The sequence below is a fragment of the Cryptotermes secundus genome, unplaced genomic scaffold (assembly GCF_002891405.2).
Source record: "Cryptotermes secundus unplaced genomic scaffold, Csec_1.0 scaffold1089, whole genome shotgun sequence".
NCBI lineage: Eukaryota > Metazoa > Arthropoda > Insecta > Blattodea > Kalotermitidae > Cryptotermes > Cryptotermes secundus.
The window spans coordinates 301,857-320,443 of record NW_019731997.1 but is presented as its reverse complement, the minus strand read 5'-3'; the positions used below and the strand labels follow the sequence as shown (position 1 = coordinate 320,443).

At 41.0% G+C, this 18,587-nt stretch overlaps 1 protein-coding gene across 5 annotated transcripts in view; it reads left to right on the top strand.

The window, feature by feature from the left end:
* Positions 1-799: 799 nt before the first annotated feature.
* The window catches only part of LOC111867497 (general vesicular transport factor p115), a 38,314-nt gene continuing 20,526 nt past the window's right edge, over positions 800-18,587 (top strand). For all 5 annotated transcript variants that reach the window (XR_002843358.2, XR_002843359.2, XM_023857437.2 and 2 more), the window contains exons 1-13: positions 800-952; positions 1,764-1,992; positions 2,601-2,769; positions 3,282-3,378; positions 4,325-4,526; positions 6,612-6,715; positions 7,256-7,485; positions 9,526-9,680; positions 11,128-11,336; positions 12,089-12,211; positions 14,399-14,509; positions 15,683-15,863; positions 17,865-18,055. Coding sequence is in view for 3 of the 5 variants with exons in the window: in XM_023857437.2 (XP_023713205.1) it covers positions 875-952; positions 1,764-1,992; positions 2,601-2,769; positions 3,282-3,378; positions 4,325-4,526; positions 6,612-6,715; positions 7,256-7,485; positions 9,526-9,680; positions 11,128-11,336; positions 12,089-12,211; positions 14,399-14,509; positions 15,683-15,863; positions 17,865-18,055 (2,079 nt within the window). In the remaining 2 variants the exon portion in view is untranslated. The remainder of the gene's footprint in view (positions 953-1,763; positions 1,993-2,600; positions 2,770-3,281; positions 3,379-4,324; positions 4,527-6,611; positions 6,716-7,255; positions 7,486-9,525; positions 9,681-11,127; positions 11,337-12,088; positions 12,212-14,398; positions 14,510-15,682; positions 15,864-17,864; positions 18,056-18,587) is intronic.

Genomic DNA, 18,587 nt, shown 5'->3' with positions numbered 1-18,587 from the left:
CTGTTTGAAAATATCCTGTCTACCTACTTTGTCATTGAAATCTAACAAAATTTGTATTCGGTATTTGGGGAAAATATCGAATACAAGTTTTAGTTCCTCATATAAACGGGCCTTAATCTCATCAATTTTATCCTCTGTTGAGGCAAGAACATTCAGAACAACGATATCACGCCAGCTAACTCTTAATGTTATATACGACATCCTATCACTAAGAAACTCTACCCTCTCATATTGTATTTGTCTGCTGGATTGATGCCACCACTGTCCTATCTGACCTCCTGTACACCCACAAAATCTAACTTCTCGTTTTGATATTTCTGTCGCAACTGTCATGAGCGAACCTGCTCAATATAGACTTTACATTCCACATACTAAGTCTCTTATCCATTTTCATTCGCTTAGGTCGTTTATCCAGAGAATCTATCCAAATACGAGTCCCTTGATGACACTTTGTAACAAATTTACTTTTTACGGTGAGGCGTTTGTAACCCCACGCCCAACCCCCGGCTGGAGGATCGCCCCTTGTCGGCTCTCCGCGACTGCTTATTGAGTATATTCTAAGATATCCTCCACCTTAAATCCTACTTACATTTCTTAGGATTATTATTTACTGGGATGTGACGTCGTTGAGTCTGGTAGAAGTTAATCGACCTTATGGGGGAATGTCGGTAACTTCTACCAGAATGCACGGCGTCCAATTCCAAACGAAGTTAATCTGCAGCCTCACCGCAGCGATAACGTTGACAATGTATCATTTTTGTTCAGCCACAGTTGGTATTCATGATACATATTTCGGATTATAGCAGTCAATTGTTACGCCGTAGCATGTTAGCCGGAAATATGACGTGTAGTACAGCAGACAACAAAAAGTAACATGGAATATTTTAAGAGTGGGTTGAAGTCGGTCCTTGGAACACCACAAGAAGGGTCGCAGCCCACAGGAGCTGAAACAGTATGTAATAAATTATGTTCTGTGCTTTTCACATATTGCCATCTATGGTTTTCTATACTGAACATAATGTCGAAACAACTAATGAAAGCTCAACGTCTAAATTCCATGACAGTTGTGCACGTTAAAACTTATTTGGCCACGATCAGGTTGCAGATAATTGAGTTAATTTATTTATACAAGTGATAATGAGCTATGCATGTTGTACAGAGTGGCTCTTCAAACTTCACAGACTCGTGAAGTGATTATTTTTAACAGCTTTAATTACAGACAGATTTGTATGTACGATAAATGCTGTTTTCTTTATTGTTTATCGTATTGCAATCTCACTGCAATACAAACCCACAACATAAGTTTGTTATGATTAAACGCAGTTTAATTCTCAGAAACTGGAAGTATGCCAGATGTATTAACAGCATTTGCTTACACTGGATCTTATGATTAGCAGTACCACTTAGCTGGTGAAACCTGAAGGTTCACAGTAAATATCGAAGCCCACCATTGGGCACATTTTTACCAGTCTGATCCACCTCACTACCCAAGTCCTCAGTATCTATTCTTATTTAATCCATCCAATCAAACATGAGATAAAGATTGCATTAATTGCAAACATAATAGTATAACTGTCATACTTTTAGCAGAAAGTATTTCTTTTAAATTTATCTTTCTTTATCAACGAGGTAAATGAATTTGGAGTTCAAGGATTTTTGTGTGACACATTATTCAGTTTTGGAAATTATTATATTTGATAAAAGTATTCAGACTGTTATGGACAGTGTTATGATTGTGTTCTATAATGCATAACCTTTTTAAGGTTGAGAGGCTGGTAGATCGTGTGCAGTCTTCAACTTTGCTGGATGACCGGAGAGATGCATGCCGAGCACTCAAAGCCTTGTCGCGAAAGTTTCGCATTGAAGTTGGAGCGCAGGGAATGGGTGCTCTATGTCAAGTGTTGGAAATGGATCGGAGGGACTGTGAAATTGTGGGGTATGCACTAGACACACTCTGCAACATTACAGCCCCAGAGAGCTTCGAAGATGAAGGTGAGCAGTATTGACAACTTTGAAGCCTAAAATGATTTAAAAATTTAATTCCAAAGTCACAGAAAACACTTTTTTTTTTTTTCAATCTCTTGCATATTTTATATAAATTTATAATTGTATCATAATATTTCATCTTTTTTGAGGTCTGAATGGGTGTATCTCGCAGTCCCCCCCATGAAATACATTTCTGCTGATATCAGCCCCCCCTCGTCAGTTCTTTTTTCTATCCATATTTCACTGCTGTTAGATAATGTCTGTAGCAAGTGTCATGAATTCATGTTCATGTGTGACTGGAAACTAATGATGGTCTGATGATTTTATTTGTAATTCATAATATTTTGACAAAATTTAAATTGTTGCATTTAAATCCTTTTCTCTGTCATAGGATGTGTTATATTCATGTAAAAGAGCTGCCACTTTCATGTTTTTGCTCAGTTGGGAAAACTGTATTCAGCTAGTCTAGAAGGGCTCTGTAAATTAGTTGGCCCAAACAATATTAATCATGATGTGTGTTAAAGTGTTATAGTTTCCCATTCGTTCTCACTCAGAAAGCAATTTCTATTCTGTCATCAGTGCACACAGGTGAAATGTGCACCTTTGCCTTTCAGAACACACAAGCCTTTCCCTCTCTTCTGTGGGCAACATAGGAGAACAGTTCACAGAGATATTCATCAAACAGCCTGATAATGTGGGCTTGGTATTGGGTTTTTTAGAAGAGTATGACTTTCATGTCCGGTGGCCTGCAGTCAAATTATTAACATCATTACTTGATAACAGGTAGGTACAGATATTAGATTTTTTATTTGTATGTTTGTTGTTTTTCTTTGAGTTCCCCCCACTCGCGTTTTCAATGGCCTGAATCATTATTTACAGATGTTTGATGGCCTGAACTGTTCATTTATTTATGAACAGCTAATGTCCTGAACTGGGAGAACACCCAGCACTGAATGTGTTAGTAAGCTCCCTCCTCAGAGACAAGTTCACCAAATTTTAGAGGATGTGGCATGTCTTGCGTATTGTTCCAGAAATGTCTATTTTGAGTGTACAGCTCCAGACATCTCTTTCTTATGTATAAGTGAGTTGTGCTGTCACAGCATTCACTTCAAGAAATTACAAAAACCATGCTACTAATTGGGATTCATACACACCTGCAAAAAGATTGTAGAATTTTAATTCACACAGATACTGAGAGGGACAGTAAATGTATTTATGTTAGCTTTTTGTCGTTCCTTCACTTCTGTGTAATATTTTGGCTAGTTGAATGGGAAATGTTCATTTTGTATTTGCAGACCAAAAGAAATACAAGAAATAATCCTTGCGAGTCCAATGGGAGTGTCAAAACTCATGGAGCTTCTGGGGGACAGCCGGGAAGTGATCAGAAATGATGTGAGTTGAGACAGGTTCCAAATAATCACAGTTCCTTTCTCAAAACCTTCTGCATCTGTTTGTCTGTTCCCTGGTCCAATTATGCACATCAGTAATCAGGGCTGGATTAAAGTTCACAAATGCTTGTACTATGAAAAAGGTGGATCTCTTGCTCCCTCAAAAGATAGGTATGACGTTTATGTGTGTGTATGTGGAACTGCACAAATACATTGTCACAGTTGCACGACTGCAACATAAGGAGCCAAGCTGTTCCCCAGTTTATTTTCAACTGCTATACTTGTCATGCAGCTTCTGAGTTTCACAAGAGAATGTTGTGTTGTTTTGTGAGTGAATTTGCTTCTTGGTATTTTGAGGCCTCTCAAATTGCAAGCACCTAAGCTGTAGTATATATATATATATAGTGTGTGTGAATTTGGCAGGAGCCTGAATAGCTTGGATGATATAGCGATGGGCTACAGGGTGGGCAGCTGGGGTTCAGTTACTGACAGAGAGTGATTTGCCTCTTCTCTGCAGCATCCAGAACTGCTCTGGGGCCCACCCGGCCTCTTATGCAATGAGTACCAGGGACAATTTCCATGGGGGTAAAGGAGATGGGGCATGAAGCTAACCACTCACCTCCATCTAGTGCCGAGGTCAAGATTGGTAGAGCTGTACTTCCACTTCTCCGTGTGTCTTCATGACATAGTGCTTAATACATTAAGCACAGGGGTAACTTTACGTTTACTTTCTCTTTTACGTAAACCTGGCCCTGTCAGCAGTTGACTGATGGTCATGGAACTAACTGTATGCTCAGGAAGATGCAGGAAAGCATATCATCTCAGTACTATTTGAACATTCAGAATCCATGTTCTGACAAAAACGACTTGTCCAGCAGGTGAAATGCCAGTATAGGGGCATGGCAGTGCTTTCTAAGCGTGGAGAGTGAGATGTCAGGATATTGTTACAGGCACTGCTGCTGTTGGTACAGCTTACAAAAGGCAACGCCAACATTCAGAAGATTGTGGCTTTCCAGAGCGCATTTGATCGCCTCTTCGATGTGATCTCAGAGGAGGGCTATTCAGATGGAGGCATTGTTGTGGAGGACTGTTTGCTGCTTATGCTGAATCTGCTGAGAAATAACAATTCAAACCAAAATTTCTTTAAAGAAGGTAGTGGATGATTTCTCAGACTTTTATAAACATAGTAATAAACGAAGAAAGCAGTCTTCTGGGATTTGGCACCGTGTATATGTGGTGTTAACCGACGTTTCGGAGGAACGTATCGCCCCCATCTNAACGTCGGTTAACACCACATATACACGGTGCCAAATCCCAGAAGACTGCTTTCTTCATAGTCACCGCCGTGAAAGCCTCAAATCTTACATAGTAATAAACCTCTGGGTTCCATAAAAATTGTGAATTTCTCACTGACTCTTTGATTCTAAAGAAGGATTTTGCTGCATGAAGTGAGTTAGTTAATGGCATGTACAGCTAGGTTCTTGGTACAGACACAGTTGTGTTTGTTGGTTTGTCTTGAATTGCAGACATGATAGCTTCGCCAGTGCAGTGATGGACAGCCAGCAGGCATGTCAGCACTGGATTCAGAATAACTGTTGGCCTACCCATCCATCTCAGGGAAATATTTACTCCTTGGCTTTATGGTCTTGTAAGAACCTTGGCATCTTTTGTGACGCTCATTTTTCTGTACTCCTCCTCAATTTCAGCTCTCATAAATCATTCTCTGCATCTTCCAACCATATCAGTAAGAGCCTTACCAGTTTCCTTCCACATTCTGGCTTACTTTAAAAAAAGTTCCTTAGCTGTCCTTATTTGATTCATTCTAATCACATGTCCCAGCCACTCCATCGTACTCCTTTCAGTATTTACTACCAGGGCAGGAGTTTATGTAATTTTATCAGTTTTTGGTTCTGTTTCTCCAAATCCCTTGATCAGTTACTGGTCCATACACCTTCAGAATTGTCATTCCTTCCATTGGGTGCTGAGGTCAAGAAAATATGGATCTATACATGCATTCCCCCCATACGCCTTCATGGCGTAGTGCTTAATTAGTCAAGTACAGGGACAACTTTACCTTTACATATTAACGTACTGATCACTAGATACTCAAGGATCAAACTTGCCAGAAAATGAAAGTATTCATTCAGCTTCATCTAGTTGTGAGGTTAAGAAAGCCTGAATCATGCTTATAGTAGGGGAACTGTCATATGCTTCCTCTAGCATTCTTTCCATTTTATGTACATCAGTGGATGAAAAGCCTCTATTTTCCCCAAAGTCTTTGCTTTTTTATTTTTGTCACCTCTTTCTTTTGAAAATTAATTGTATGCTGCACCTTTCTATGTGTACGTTTGTACGTTGTGAAATGTTTTTTTGTTCTATGTGAGAAATTTTTCGTTGTGATATGTAATGGAAGACTGCCTCTGTGGTCTAGTGGTCAGCGTTCCTGGCTACAGATCCAGAGGTCCGGGTTCGATTCCTGGCGCTACCAGATTTTTTCGGCGAAGTAGTGGGTCTGGAACAGTGTCCACTCAGCCTTGTGATGATAATTGAGGAGCTATTTCAAGGAAATAGCGGCTGCAGTCTAGAAAACAGAAATTAATTGCTGTGGGGATTTGTTGCACCGACCACATGACACCCTATATCTACAAAAGTTGGCACTAAACTTTGTCGACAAGCGGCGGTCGCTCGGTCGGTATGGTCTCATCTTCTAAGGAAGGCTATGTCTCGGAAAGGACTGTTTTGCTAAATGATGATGATGAATATTTTGTAAAAAGAACAAGACATGAGTCCCCTCATTATTCAGTTTTCTCCAACCTCCTATCACTTCCCCCCTTCTTAGGTCCAAATATTTCCATCAAGATTCTATTCTCAAAGACCCTCAGCGAATGCTTCTCAGTGTGAGAGAGGTCTAGTTTTACACCCATACAAAACTACAGGCAAAATCAAAGTTTTGTATATTGTAATCTGTTTGTTTTTCAGATAGCAGACCAGAAGACAGAAGATACCCAACTGAATTTTCCAATGTCATGCTTAATGAAAATTTGTTGATGGTATATATGCATATGCCTTGCATGGCAGAGTAAGACAGGCCATCAGATGTTATTCACAGAAACCTGTGGAAATACATTTGCACTGTATTGCTTTTACTGCTTGAATATTATATGTTTGTGTCATTGATCTACATGCTTCATGTAAACATGAATGATTTTCATGAGTGTCTGAATTGTATCATTACAGGAAGTTACATTCAGCGATTAGCACCTATGTTCAACTTACCCCCTGAAAGTGATGACACTGGTTGGTCAGCGCAGAAAGTCAGCAACATCCTCTGCATGTTGCAAGTAGGTGTCATGTCCAGAATGCTGCATCAGCATAACTTAGCTATAAAAACCAGTTTGGTATACATATTCTTGCACTCACACAGAATGTAGTTGTTCCATGTTTGATAGATGGTGTTATCATCACACAACTTCAGCACGTATTCAATAACATGTACATACTTTCATGTTTCATACAATTGTGAAAGGTAATGTGTTTATGCATGTTTACCTGCACTTGCATGTGATGGGGACCTTGCCAAAACGTTGAAAGAACGTGGTGTATAGCAGAGCTGAAAGTTTTCATTGTTCTGTAGCAACATGTTTTGAGCAGTATTTTTACCCATAAAGAGGACTGTCTTCTGGAATGTGGTGCCATGTAGTCTGGTAGAAATTTACCGACGTTCATCTGAAACATCAGTGAACTTGTGCCACTGACACATGGGATCTCACCCCAAAGTTAGTATCCTTCATAATCACTGCTCTGAGAACCTCATATCTTCTTTTATTCCTGTTAGTTACAAATTATGGAAAAAGATCATGGTCCTTTGCTTTGCGCCACAGGTAGTCAGGACGCTGGTACCTCCTGGGAATCCTGCTCAACTGACAATGTCCTCACAAAAGACGATGAAGGCTTGTGGGTTGCTAGAGACCCTCTGCAACATTCTGATGGCCAGCGGTGTGCCAGCAGATGTCCTTACTGAAACCATCAACACTGTTGCAGAGGTGATCCGGGGAAACCAAGGAAACCAGGAATATTTTGCCAATGTAATGGCTCCATCAAATCCTCCCAGGTACTTCACTTGGAGAACTTGGAACAGGTGCTGGATTTTGCATGTGTACCAGCCTGTCATATAAAATTCTCTGCCAGTGAATCAGTTGTGTGTATAAGGTGTGGCTTCCTAGACCTGCCATGCACCCTTCTGCCCAGTGCTTAGAACCCAACATTTTATTCCATGTAATTTAAATACAGTAAAACTTGGTTATAGCAACATCAGTTTCTGCGACACCTTGTCTATTGCGTCAAATATTCAATGGTACGAACTGATTCCTCATAAAGCAACTGTTTTTATACCTTGCTTAGTACAACATGCACAAATGCATCAAGCTCTTATGTAACGTCATTTTCATTCCTGAATTTCTCTGATATCATGGGAAAGTTCGATGTGTCTGCCCACCCTCACTTTCTCTACTTGCTGACGTGACTGTCCTGGAAGAATACGACAGCGGGCTGCAAGAGGAGCGTGGGTTTTATGCGAAAACAAGGGTCTGGGGTGGGACTGCGTGAATAGTGCAAGAGGACGCGTCAGGTTGTTAACTGCATTCCTTTCCTAGAATCTAGTCTAACAGGACCTCACATTGTCTACTTACCCTATAGTGTTCCTGCCTAAACCCAGAGAAGTGCAGTAGCAAAAACATGGCAATGAAAAGGAAAGTTTTAAGCATTGAAGAGAAAGTTAAATTGATTCGTGAAATATTGTGTGTACTGTCAGTGAAAAGCACTGTAATATGTCTTTGATATTACACATTTGGTCAATTCCACGTTAATGTTACGTTAGTCTGTACTTAACTACGTATTTCACTAAAAAAATGCAACATTTTAACTCGGTTTTTGGTAGATTTTTACGTGACTGACATAAGGCTACTGTGGAAGTGCCCATTTGGGTTACAACGACATTCGTTTATAACGACACTATTTTTAGGTCCCTTTGATGACGTTATAACCAAGTTCTACTGTATGTGTTATGATGTGGCATAATAGTGTAAGATTTTGATTTCCAGTGCTGTCAGTTCCCAGTTTTGGAACAGAAGTCTCTCTTGAGATTTAAGGTTTTTGTTGGTCATCTGGATTGTAACAGTGCAGTGTGGCTAATTCAGTGTTTTGGAATTATAGAGAGGTATTTTGTTCATGCCATTTATTGGTTATACTGCCATGACTCGATTTTCTGGAATAAGAGGCATTTACTTCACTCAAGATATAATGGTTGTATACCATGACATCTTCTGGAATTAGATAGAGGCATTTCCTCCATAACATATATATAATGGTTATATTGCTATTGCTTGGCTCTGGAAACCTTGATTGTAAGGTCTGTGGAGACAGAGAAACAGCCATTGCTAATGAACAGCTCTCAAACAACATTCATTTCTGGGCAGCGGTCATGAAACAGGCAACAGAACAACGCCCATTGCTAGGCAGTAGATTCTTCATAAGAATAGATCTCCGCTGCTAGGGAACAGCTTAGTAAACACGTTCCTGTTTAAATGGTTAGCGTACAAGAATGAACGTTGTCTACATGGGCTGTGCCGAGGAGTTATAAGGAAGAGGACTGGGGCATCCAAGTCAGTTCTGCACAGGAGGATGTGTAGAAAAGGGACAGTTGGAAGAAGGTTGGAAAGGAACATCGTTCAGAGAGGCCTTGAGCCCAGAAGCAGAGGACTAGCCATCATTAGAAACCATTACCAGGCAACTACTAGCAAAGACACTGTGGCCTGGAAAAGGCTTAGTGTGATTTTGTAAAATGTGGAAATAGCACTATTGCTATATTTACTTGTAGTTACGACCTGTAAGTGGTCAATAAATCCAGTTATCCAAAACTCTGTAAATAGTCACTCCATACATGTGACAGTATCATAAGAATGTGAGTTTTGCGTTAAGATATACTTGTAAGAGATGTATCCCCCTGTGCTGTGATTGGTTGAGTGCATTTGATGTTAATTCTTTGTGTATCCAGTCCAGCAAGCCCTTGGTTATGTAGCCAGCTGTTTGTGATTGTAGGTATGAGGTATGAACTCAGGATCACATATACTGGAACTATGATGTGTGTTTGCAGACCTGCTGTTGTGGTCCTTTTGATGTCAATGGTGAATGAGAAGCAGCCATTCGGTTTGCGTTGTTCGGTGCTCTACTGTTTCCAGTGTTTCCTCTTCAAGAATGAAATTGGACAATCTCAGCTTGTGCAGACCCTGCTGCCTTCTAGCACAGAAGGTATGACATGTAATGACAGTGGTAATTGCAGGCAAACTGCACCTGTTTGTTTGCAGAATCTCCTCCTCCAAATTTTTGTTGCTTGTTGAATCAAATACCAAAATTGCTCAATAGATGAAACTGCCAAATACATTTGTGATAAAGCCAGAATGTTGGAAGGTTACTGGAATAATTTTCATGTGTTAACTATGGTAAGTAGAAGTATCTTACATTCAGTAAATGTGTACCTAAGCGGCCTCCGTAGTCTAGGGGTAACGTTCCCACCTCATGACTCAAGGTACGCGGGTTCAAACCCGGTGGAGGTCGTGGAATTTTTAAGGGCCGAAAAATTCAGGGAACAAGTCCTNAGCATATGTGCTTATAAATTGTTAATAGAGTAGGTGTTGCTTAATGTTATCATTGGTTATTAAACATGACAACTGCATAGAAAGCAGTTTCAGAAAATGGGTTCAAAACTTTTGAAATCCACTGTATTTTCCTCACTCGTTGGAATCAAATTTTTGGTGCAGCAGTGGCTAAATAATCTTCACATACTGGTTTGGCATGGTGAGTCAGCTATCTGCACTTCCTGCCCTGTGCCCTGTCTTCTTTATCACCAGATAATTTGGTTTGGCAGTAGTTCCCCAGCATCTCATTCAATAGATATAGATTCAAGCATATGTGCTTATAAATTGTTAATAGAGTAGGTGTTGCTTAATGTTATCATTGGTTATTAAACATGACAACTGCATAGAAAGCAGTTTCAGAAAATGGGTTCAAAACTTTTGAAATCCACTGTATTTTCCTCACTCGTTGGAATCAAATTTTTGGTGCAGCAGTGGCTAAATAATCTTCACATACTGGTTTGGCATGGTGAGTCAGCTATCTGCACTTCCTGCCCTGTGCCCTGTCTTCTTTATCACCAGATAATTTGGTTTGGCAGTAGTTCCCCAGCATCTCATTCAATAGATAATCGATTCAAATCTTGGCGCAACATCAGCTATCCTGATGAGGTTTTTTATAGTTTTCCTCAGTCCCATCAGGCAGAAGTTAGGGTCATACCTCAGTTAGTTCATGACTGCTTCCTTCCAAATCCAACCATTTTGTGCTATATAGTCTAGATACCGACTGTGTCATAAACCACCCTCCCCCAACTACCACCACTGCTGCACACACACACACACACACACACACACAGATGTGTGCATGTGCTTATTTATCCGTGAACATCAGTCAGACATCGTACGCATGACTGCAGAGAGAGTGCTGTGTTGTGATCTTGTATATGTGTGTGTGTCTTACTGGTGTTTGGGAATAGTCATGGATGTACCCACCACCTGTGCCACTGCCAGCTCTTCTAAAATGACAGTGTTGCCCCCCCCCCCTCACATGACACTATGGGAAAGATGAGTCTTACTCCGTGTAGGGTTTCTAGTACTGCATTGTGATGTACCTATGCTGATTTCAGTGGTAAGCTTGACAACAGGTCAGCTGCTGTGTGGTGGGCTGTTCAGTGGTGAAGCGCTTTCCAACTGGTTCTCTGCAGTAGCCCTGTCATATGCCCTGGTGGAGAACCCAGCACAGAAAGAGCAGTTGTTGCGAGTACTCCTGGCAACCAGCATTGGCAACCAGCCCATCTCCCTCATGCACCAGTGCACCATGTTGCTGCTACAACAGGTGGGACAGTTACCTGTGAAGTAAGCTGACAGTAGCTCATAGGCTTATAATGTGAAATGGTAGAATGCATAATGAATTAAAAGATCATGGAAGTGGCTGTGGCCTAAGTGAGGTGCCATCCTGGCACTTGTCTGTGACTACTGACGAAAATCGTAGAGACTCGGTTAGAAAAGGTGGTCTCTGGGCTGAGATTTGAACTTGAAATCTCCTGAATGTAAAGTAGCAATGCTGCCCGCTTGACTGCAGTGTTCTGTGAGTCTGACCAAGGTTTTGTAAGTTACATATTTTATCCCTTGGTGCCTGAGAAATCCTGGAAGTTAGGCAGAATGAATATTATATTTCTGGACATCCGTCATCCTGTCTTAATCTAAAAACACCATTCTATTTATATTACAAAGCACAATGTTTCAGAGACTGAATTCTCCATCTTCAGGTAAAACCTACTCAGTTGGGCCCAATCGATAGAGGTAGTCCCAATCCCCTTTTGTAATATAAACAGGACAGTGTTTTTAGATTAAGACAAGATGATGGATTATGTCCAGAAACATAATATTTGTACTAATGTACCATCATCACAGACTTTTAGATCTTATTTTGACAGAATGAGTTTTTTGTTTGGCCTCAAATGGAAACATTTGTTGTGTACATCTCACAGGACTTGTGTGTTCCATGAAAAGGAACATAGAGATTAAGATTCTCATGATGTTCTCTAATATCACTGGAGATGTTTCACAGTGCAATTTTTTTTTCAGGGCAACAAGGTGCAGTCAAAGCTCGGGCTTCTAATGTTGCTGAGCACATGGCTGGCACACTGTCCCCTGGCAGTGAAGCAGTTTCTCAGTATTCCAACCAGTATTCCATACCTCACTGCACAGGTAGGCAAGATATCATCGAACTGAGCCTTTAATTAATTTTTACTTTTCTGTTTGTGACCTCAGATAGGCAAATGAAGAAGGCTGCAGTGGGCTGAACATACAGCTCAAAAAAAGTGGAAGAATAACATTAAAAATTGATCTAAGGAAAATAATTACAGTACTAAGGATGTAACCTGATTTAGCTACTGTACCAGCCCAGATGATAGATGATGATGAGTGTGGAGCAGTCGGTGGAATGGGAATTGGAAAGGGAGACCAAAGTACATAGAGAAAACCTGTCCCAATGCCACTTTGTCCACCACAGATCTCGATGACTTGGCCTGCGATCAAACCTGGGCTACCTTTGGTGGGAAGCCAGCAACTAACCGCCTGAGCTATGGCATGGCGTACATTTGTTATAAGCAGGGCCCGGATTTTGATGACATGTCATCTTTTTTCCTTATATCCTATATGATGCTCTTAAATATATAAATCTCAGATATGAGCTGCTGGTTACAGAAATGTAAATTTTATAGGTAATTTTTTGACATTTTTAGGTTTAAGGTCTTTTTTTTTTTCATTTTGGGGGTAAATTTTTGGACTTTTAAGGGTATTTCTTGTCATTTTTGGCCATTCTAGGGAATTTTTCTTCATATGTTTTCTGAAATGTGATTAACATGGAAGTGAAGTGTTCTTTCTTTTCTCCTTTAGTACATTTTTCTGGATTTTTTCGGTCATTTTTTTAATATTTTCAGGTCATCAAAGTCTGGGCCCTGCATATTACATTTTTGGGTCATATTTTAGGTCATTTTTCTCTTCATGCTTATTGCATGACCAGCCCCACAGTAGCTGTCTCAGTTCAGCAGAATGTTAACTGAGGGCATGGCAGTCACAGTGTTCTGATTGTCATGTAGGAAGGGTATGGGAAGGGTGACAGTTCAGATTGTGTCAGGTGCTGAACTGGCAGATGTGGCAATATGCATACCCAGCCTCTGTACATCTGTGGTGTTATAGAATTGGCATGTTTCACTGAGATAGCATAAACACATAAGAGGGCATGTTTGCTCATCTCAAGAGTTCATTAAGTTTCAACTCTTTTCTTTGCTCTATCATGGCCTTTTATGATGCTGATGCATATTGACATCTGGTGCAGAAATTTTAATCTGCTTTATGCTATAGTTGAAGAGTACCGTTCATTTCGGTAACAGGAAGTTTTGGGAGGAACTAACCACCTACTTTCCTTTGATACATCACAGGCCATGTAGAAAATGATGCCTCCAAAATTTTTTCATTGCTCTGGGAACATCTTTACTGTATTGTTATGTAGCAGTGATAGGAGGGTACACAGACAAACCCGCTATGGCCCTGGGGTCAACTCAGCCTGTGACAAAAATGAGTACCAGAAGTCATCCTAGGTGTAAAAGGTGGCCAGCATGTAAGGCCTGCTACAGGGATAGCTTTACCTTTTTTTAACTCTTTTTAAAAAAAACTTAAACTCCATGGCTTGAGTCCGCAAGCGAACTATACCGACCAAGCAACCACCACTTGTCTGTGAAGCTAGTGCCAACTTTTGCGGATAGAAGGTGTCACATGGTCAGCGCAACAAATCCCCACTGCCGTTAATTTCGGTTTTCTAGAGTAAAGCCACTATTTCCTTGAAATAGCTCCTCAATTATCCTCACAATGCCATTACTTCTCAGAAAATATGGTGGCGCCAGAAATTGAACCTGGACCTCTGGATCTGTAGCCAGAAACTTTGACCACTTGACCACAGAGGTGGTCTTTTACCTCTTTACCTCTTGTATTTTATTGTTACTGATAATGTAGTGCTTCTCTTTTTAAAAAATTGTTCCACATTGGGTTATTTATGTTGCATTGTTATTAACTGGATGTTGTATCTGATGCTTTACCATGAAATGGCAGCACAAAATATTTTTGTGTGTTAGTTGTAGGAGTGGCAATTTGTGAAACTTGAGATTGTGCCTGCAAACTTACTGTAGTTAGTAGACAGACGCTCAGTTGTGGAGCCTACAGATGGTGAGTTACTTGCATGTAAATGGGCCACAGATTAGTGCAGGTAACAGTCAGCCCCACCTGCGCCTGGTTTGGTGAACAAGGGCTGTTTTCCTTAGTTTCATATTTGTATTCTTGTCACAGTGATGTGTTACCATGGGAACAGTCTCTGATAGATTGTGGTTTGTTTCGCAGGCAGGCTCAAATGAACACGATGATAATGAGAAGCTGGTGCAAGGGATGTGTGCTTTCCTCATGGGAATTTGTGTCACCTTTAATGACGATACAGTTACCACTTTTTCCAAAGTAAGTTAACCCTTTGAAACATAAAGTTTATTTGAATAATATTTAAAAATTCAATTCATACTGCTCTGGAAACACAATATGTCTTCATTACACAGACCACCAGGTTAATGCTGTTCAGGAAGACAAGTATCATTAGAATCTTAGAAAAACATAAATGTTAGGCTTGTGGAAAAATGACTTTATCAGTTGAGGGCAAGAATTTGGAAACGTTTTGAGAAGTGACATGAGAACAAGAAGTTTCTCTATTAGATACATTTTTTTCCCCACCCACTCACTCACTTCCATCTATAATACAAAAACAACGTTCTGTTCTAAAATATCATCTATAATCAGATTTAAAATTCATAAAATGTCATCAAAATCGCATATATTTATTTATTGCAACATTTTTCGGCCTCACACGGCCATCATCAAGCATCCGTATTTTTTTTTTTATTGCTAGTGGGGTGGGACTAAGTCCCTTGTACTGCCGCCACTTCTGGGATATTGTACCAGCCCCAGGTGATATGTGAGGGTGATTGTGAAGCAATTGGTGGAATGAAGATTGGCAGGGGAAACTGAAGCACTCAGAGAAAACCTGCCCCAACGCCACTTTGTCCACCACAAATCCCACTTGACCAGACCTGGGATCGAACACGGGCTGCCACAGTGGGAAGCCAGCGACTAACCGCTTGAGCTATGGCACGGCCTAGCATCCGTTAATTGATCGAGATCGCTGCAAGCTGGAACACATAAATTCTCTTCAGTGCTAAAATGAGATATGAAACATGCATAGGAATCAAAGTTTCACTTGTAAAATGTGGGTAAACTCTGATATGAAGGAAAATTAACGTTGCCATATGGAACTTTGGCTGGGACCACAACAAATGTACTTTAAATGCAGGAAAGCATAAAATGCTGGTCCCCTAAATCAGGTTTTTGCTGTAATTTAGAAAATAATTCGGGAACGAGGAATCACATTGCATCCAAAAACTGTACTGTAATGCATGCATATACTTTAATAGACATGGCTACTGTACATGTTGGAAGACAGTGGAATAATGGGGGCACAGAGTAACTTTACTATACCCAGGGCCCTCATATTTAGTACCAGTCAGAAAACTTCAATGAATGTTTAAAATAATTTCATCAGCTAACATGTCTCTGAAATTGTTGTAACGTAACTGTATGCAGGAGAAGTTGCGACAGCTAGTGGAGAAGCGATTGGGCCTCGAAACTTTCCTGGACAAAATCAGTGAAGTCTCAAAGCATGAGCTGTACAGCAAGGCTGCCAAGCATCCACAGTTCCAGGCCAAACAGTCCAGTGAACTGCTGCTAGACCATGAATTCTGCTGCCTCTTCAAAGCCCTCGAAGGTATGTCAGGGATTTGATCTAAAATGATACCACATTTAATACTGCTGTGAAGCCATGTATTACGAGGGGCGTTCAAGTTCTAAGGTCTCCAATTTTTTTTCTCAGGACTGGGAGCAGATAGACACATGCAGGTTGGTTTAAAATACGTGTGCACTCTTTGTGAATGCGTGACAGAGATGGCAGCACTCTACGGCACACAGAACTCTAGTGGTAGCGGCGAGAGTGAGGAGTGTTTTTGATACTTAAAATGGCGACGTTTTCATTACAAGAACAGCGAGTAATCATTCATTTTCTCCACTTGCGTGGTGCGACACCCATTGAAATTCATCGCCAGTTGAGTGAGACGTGTGGTGATGTTGTCATGAATGTGAAAAATGTGCATTCGTGGGCACGGCAGTTCAAAGAAGGCGGAACGTCGTGTGACAATGAACCAAAACAATCTTGGCCTCGCACCAGCCGGTCTGACAACATGGTCGAGCGAGTTGAGAAAGTTGTTTTGGAGGATTGCCGATTGAGTGTGGAAAACATCGCCTCCAAAGTTGGCATTTCCATGGGATCTGTGCACAAAATCCTGCATGAAGACCTGCGAATGCGGAGAGTGTCCTCCAGGTGGGTGCCACCTATTTCTGGCGGATGACCACAAGGCTGCACGCATGGCAATTTGCCAGGCGATTTTGACATGTGATGAAGGCATGAATGGGACTTTCTTTTCATCAACTGTGACAATGGATGAGACATGGATGCCGTTTTTCAATCCGCTATTGCATCAGCAATTTTCCAGGGGTCAAAACAGACACCTACAGAAGCGTTCGCAGCGGCCATGGAATCATGGCGTCGACGTTGTGAAAAATGTGTACGGCTGCAGGGAGATTACGTTGAAAAGTGACAGAAGTTTCAAATTTTTTGTATGATTATTGTGTCAGAAAAAAATCGGAGACCTTAGAACTTGAACCCACAATGTACTTTCTCTGTTACCTCAAACTGTTAAAGTTTGTGCTTCAGCCTGTTTACCATATTCCTCTCCAGTTGTCTAGCCATTCTGTTCACACAAATATTGGTAGTGATAGCATCTGCTAGGAACACGCACATTGGTTTGCTTGATACAGGGCGAAGTGGGCCGGAGGGAGTACAGTAACTGATAGAAAGAGGGAAGCCTGTAGCATTGACATCTCCATCACACATGGTCTCAGCAAAATAATATCCGCACCAGTTGGATTATTTTTATTGAACTGTAATGACTTCCCATAAATCAAAGCATTGTTATGCAAGATCTGTATGCCTGAAGACCCATAATTTGTTCCTATCTCAGAATTGTGTATGGTAATAATGATCTCAGCCGGTCACGGTAGCCGAGCGGTCTAAGGCATGTACTGTATTCGCTCGCTCGGAAGCCGGGATCTTGGGTTCAGATCTGTTTCCTGTGAGGTACGAACTCAATTCTTATATACATGTCTTATTCTTATACACTGCCAGTCACGGTAGCCGAGCGGTCTAAGGCATGTACTGTATTCGCTCGCTTGAAAACCGGGATCGTGGGTTCGAATCCCACTCACGGCATGGATGTTTAGTTTGTGTGTGTGCGTTTTTCTGTGTTTGTGTACAGGTAGAGGCCTTGCGATGAGCTGATCACCCGCCCAAGGAGTCCTACCGAATTTGTAAGATCTAGAAAAACCAAAGTGAACGCAGAAGTTCATGGAGGTAGGCCTAGGCCCACTGGGGCTTTAGTGCCAAGGAAAAAAAAATATTGGTGTCATATAACCATTTGTTCCTCTTCTGAGACAGATGAATAAAATCCATGTCAACCATCCTGTATATTTAAGATCAATTTTAATATCATCTTACCATCTACACTGATGTCTTCCTACAGGTTTTCTCTCTTTAGGTTTTTTGACCAACATTTTGATTGCATTTCTGATCTCTCCCATGATTGTTGCATGTCATGCTTGTATCATCTTACCACGTCCACCTGTGTGTTTTGAAGTTCGTGTGGTTGTGTCGCAGGAATGGTCATCAAAGCTGTCACTCCTAAGCCACAAGGTGATCTGGTGAATGGATCTTCAGAACTGTCAATGTCACCATCAGAGAACAGTCTTTTGCTCCAGTATAAGGACCTGATCCGAGAGCAGGATCGCAAACTTCAGGAGCTGACGCAGATAATCGACAGGCTCACAGCTGAGAAGTCCACATTACAGGTCAGGTACCTACACTTTCTCTCTTCTCTATCATTAGAAACAATTCTTAAATTCATGTCTGAATGTTTTTGATGTTTCATGGTGAGTCTGTATACCCTGGACAATATCCATGGTCTGAGTTTTCTGCTAAAATCACAGTGATCTTTAAGCAGGTTCCACTTCCATCTTCAGGCAATATGGAGGACCTAATCTGACTGGTCGAATGACAGCTTGAACCATTGGTCTAGTGACCAATGCTCTGCTCTGCTTAGTTCTCTTGGTGTCCGCAATGTTCTGGTCCTGTCTCCCTCGCCCCATGTCCATATCATTTTTTTCTATGCTTAGTTTATTCCTCTGCCCTGAAGACAGAGGCATCAGGTCCCCGTGAAACACTAATAATGGCATATCAGTTTGCATAGCATTGCATTCTGGGAGACAGTTGTCTGCTGCCGTTGTAGTATTTCCTTTCAAAATTAAACCAAATATTCTGTGATTACTTCAAGCCTGTAAATGCACTGTTACTGCTTTTACGTGTGCACATGTAGGGTTACAG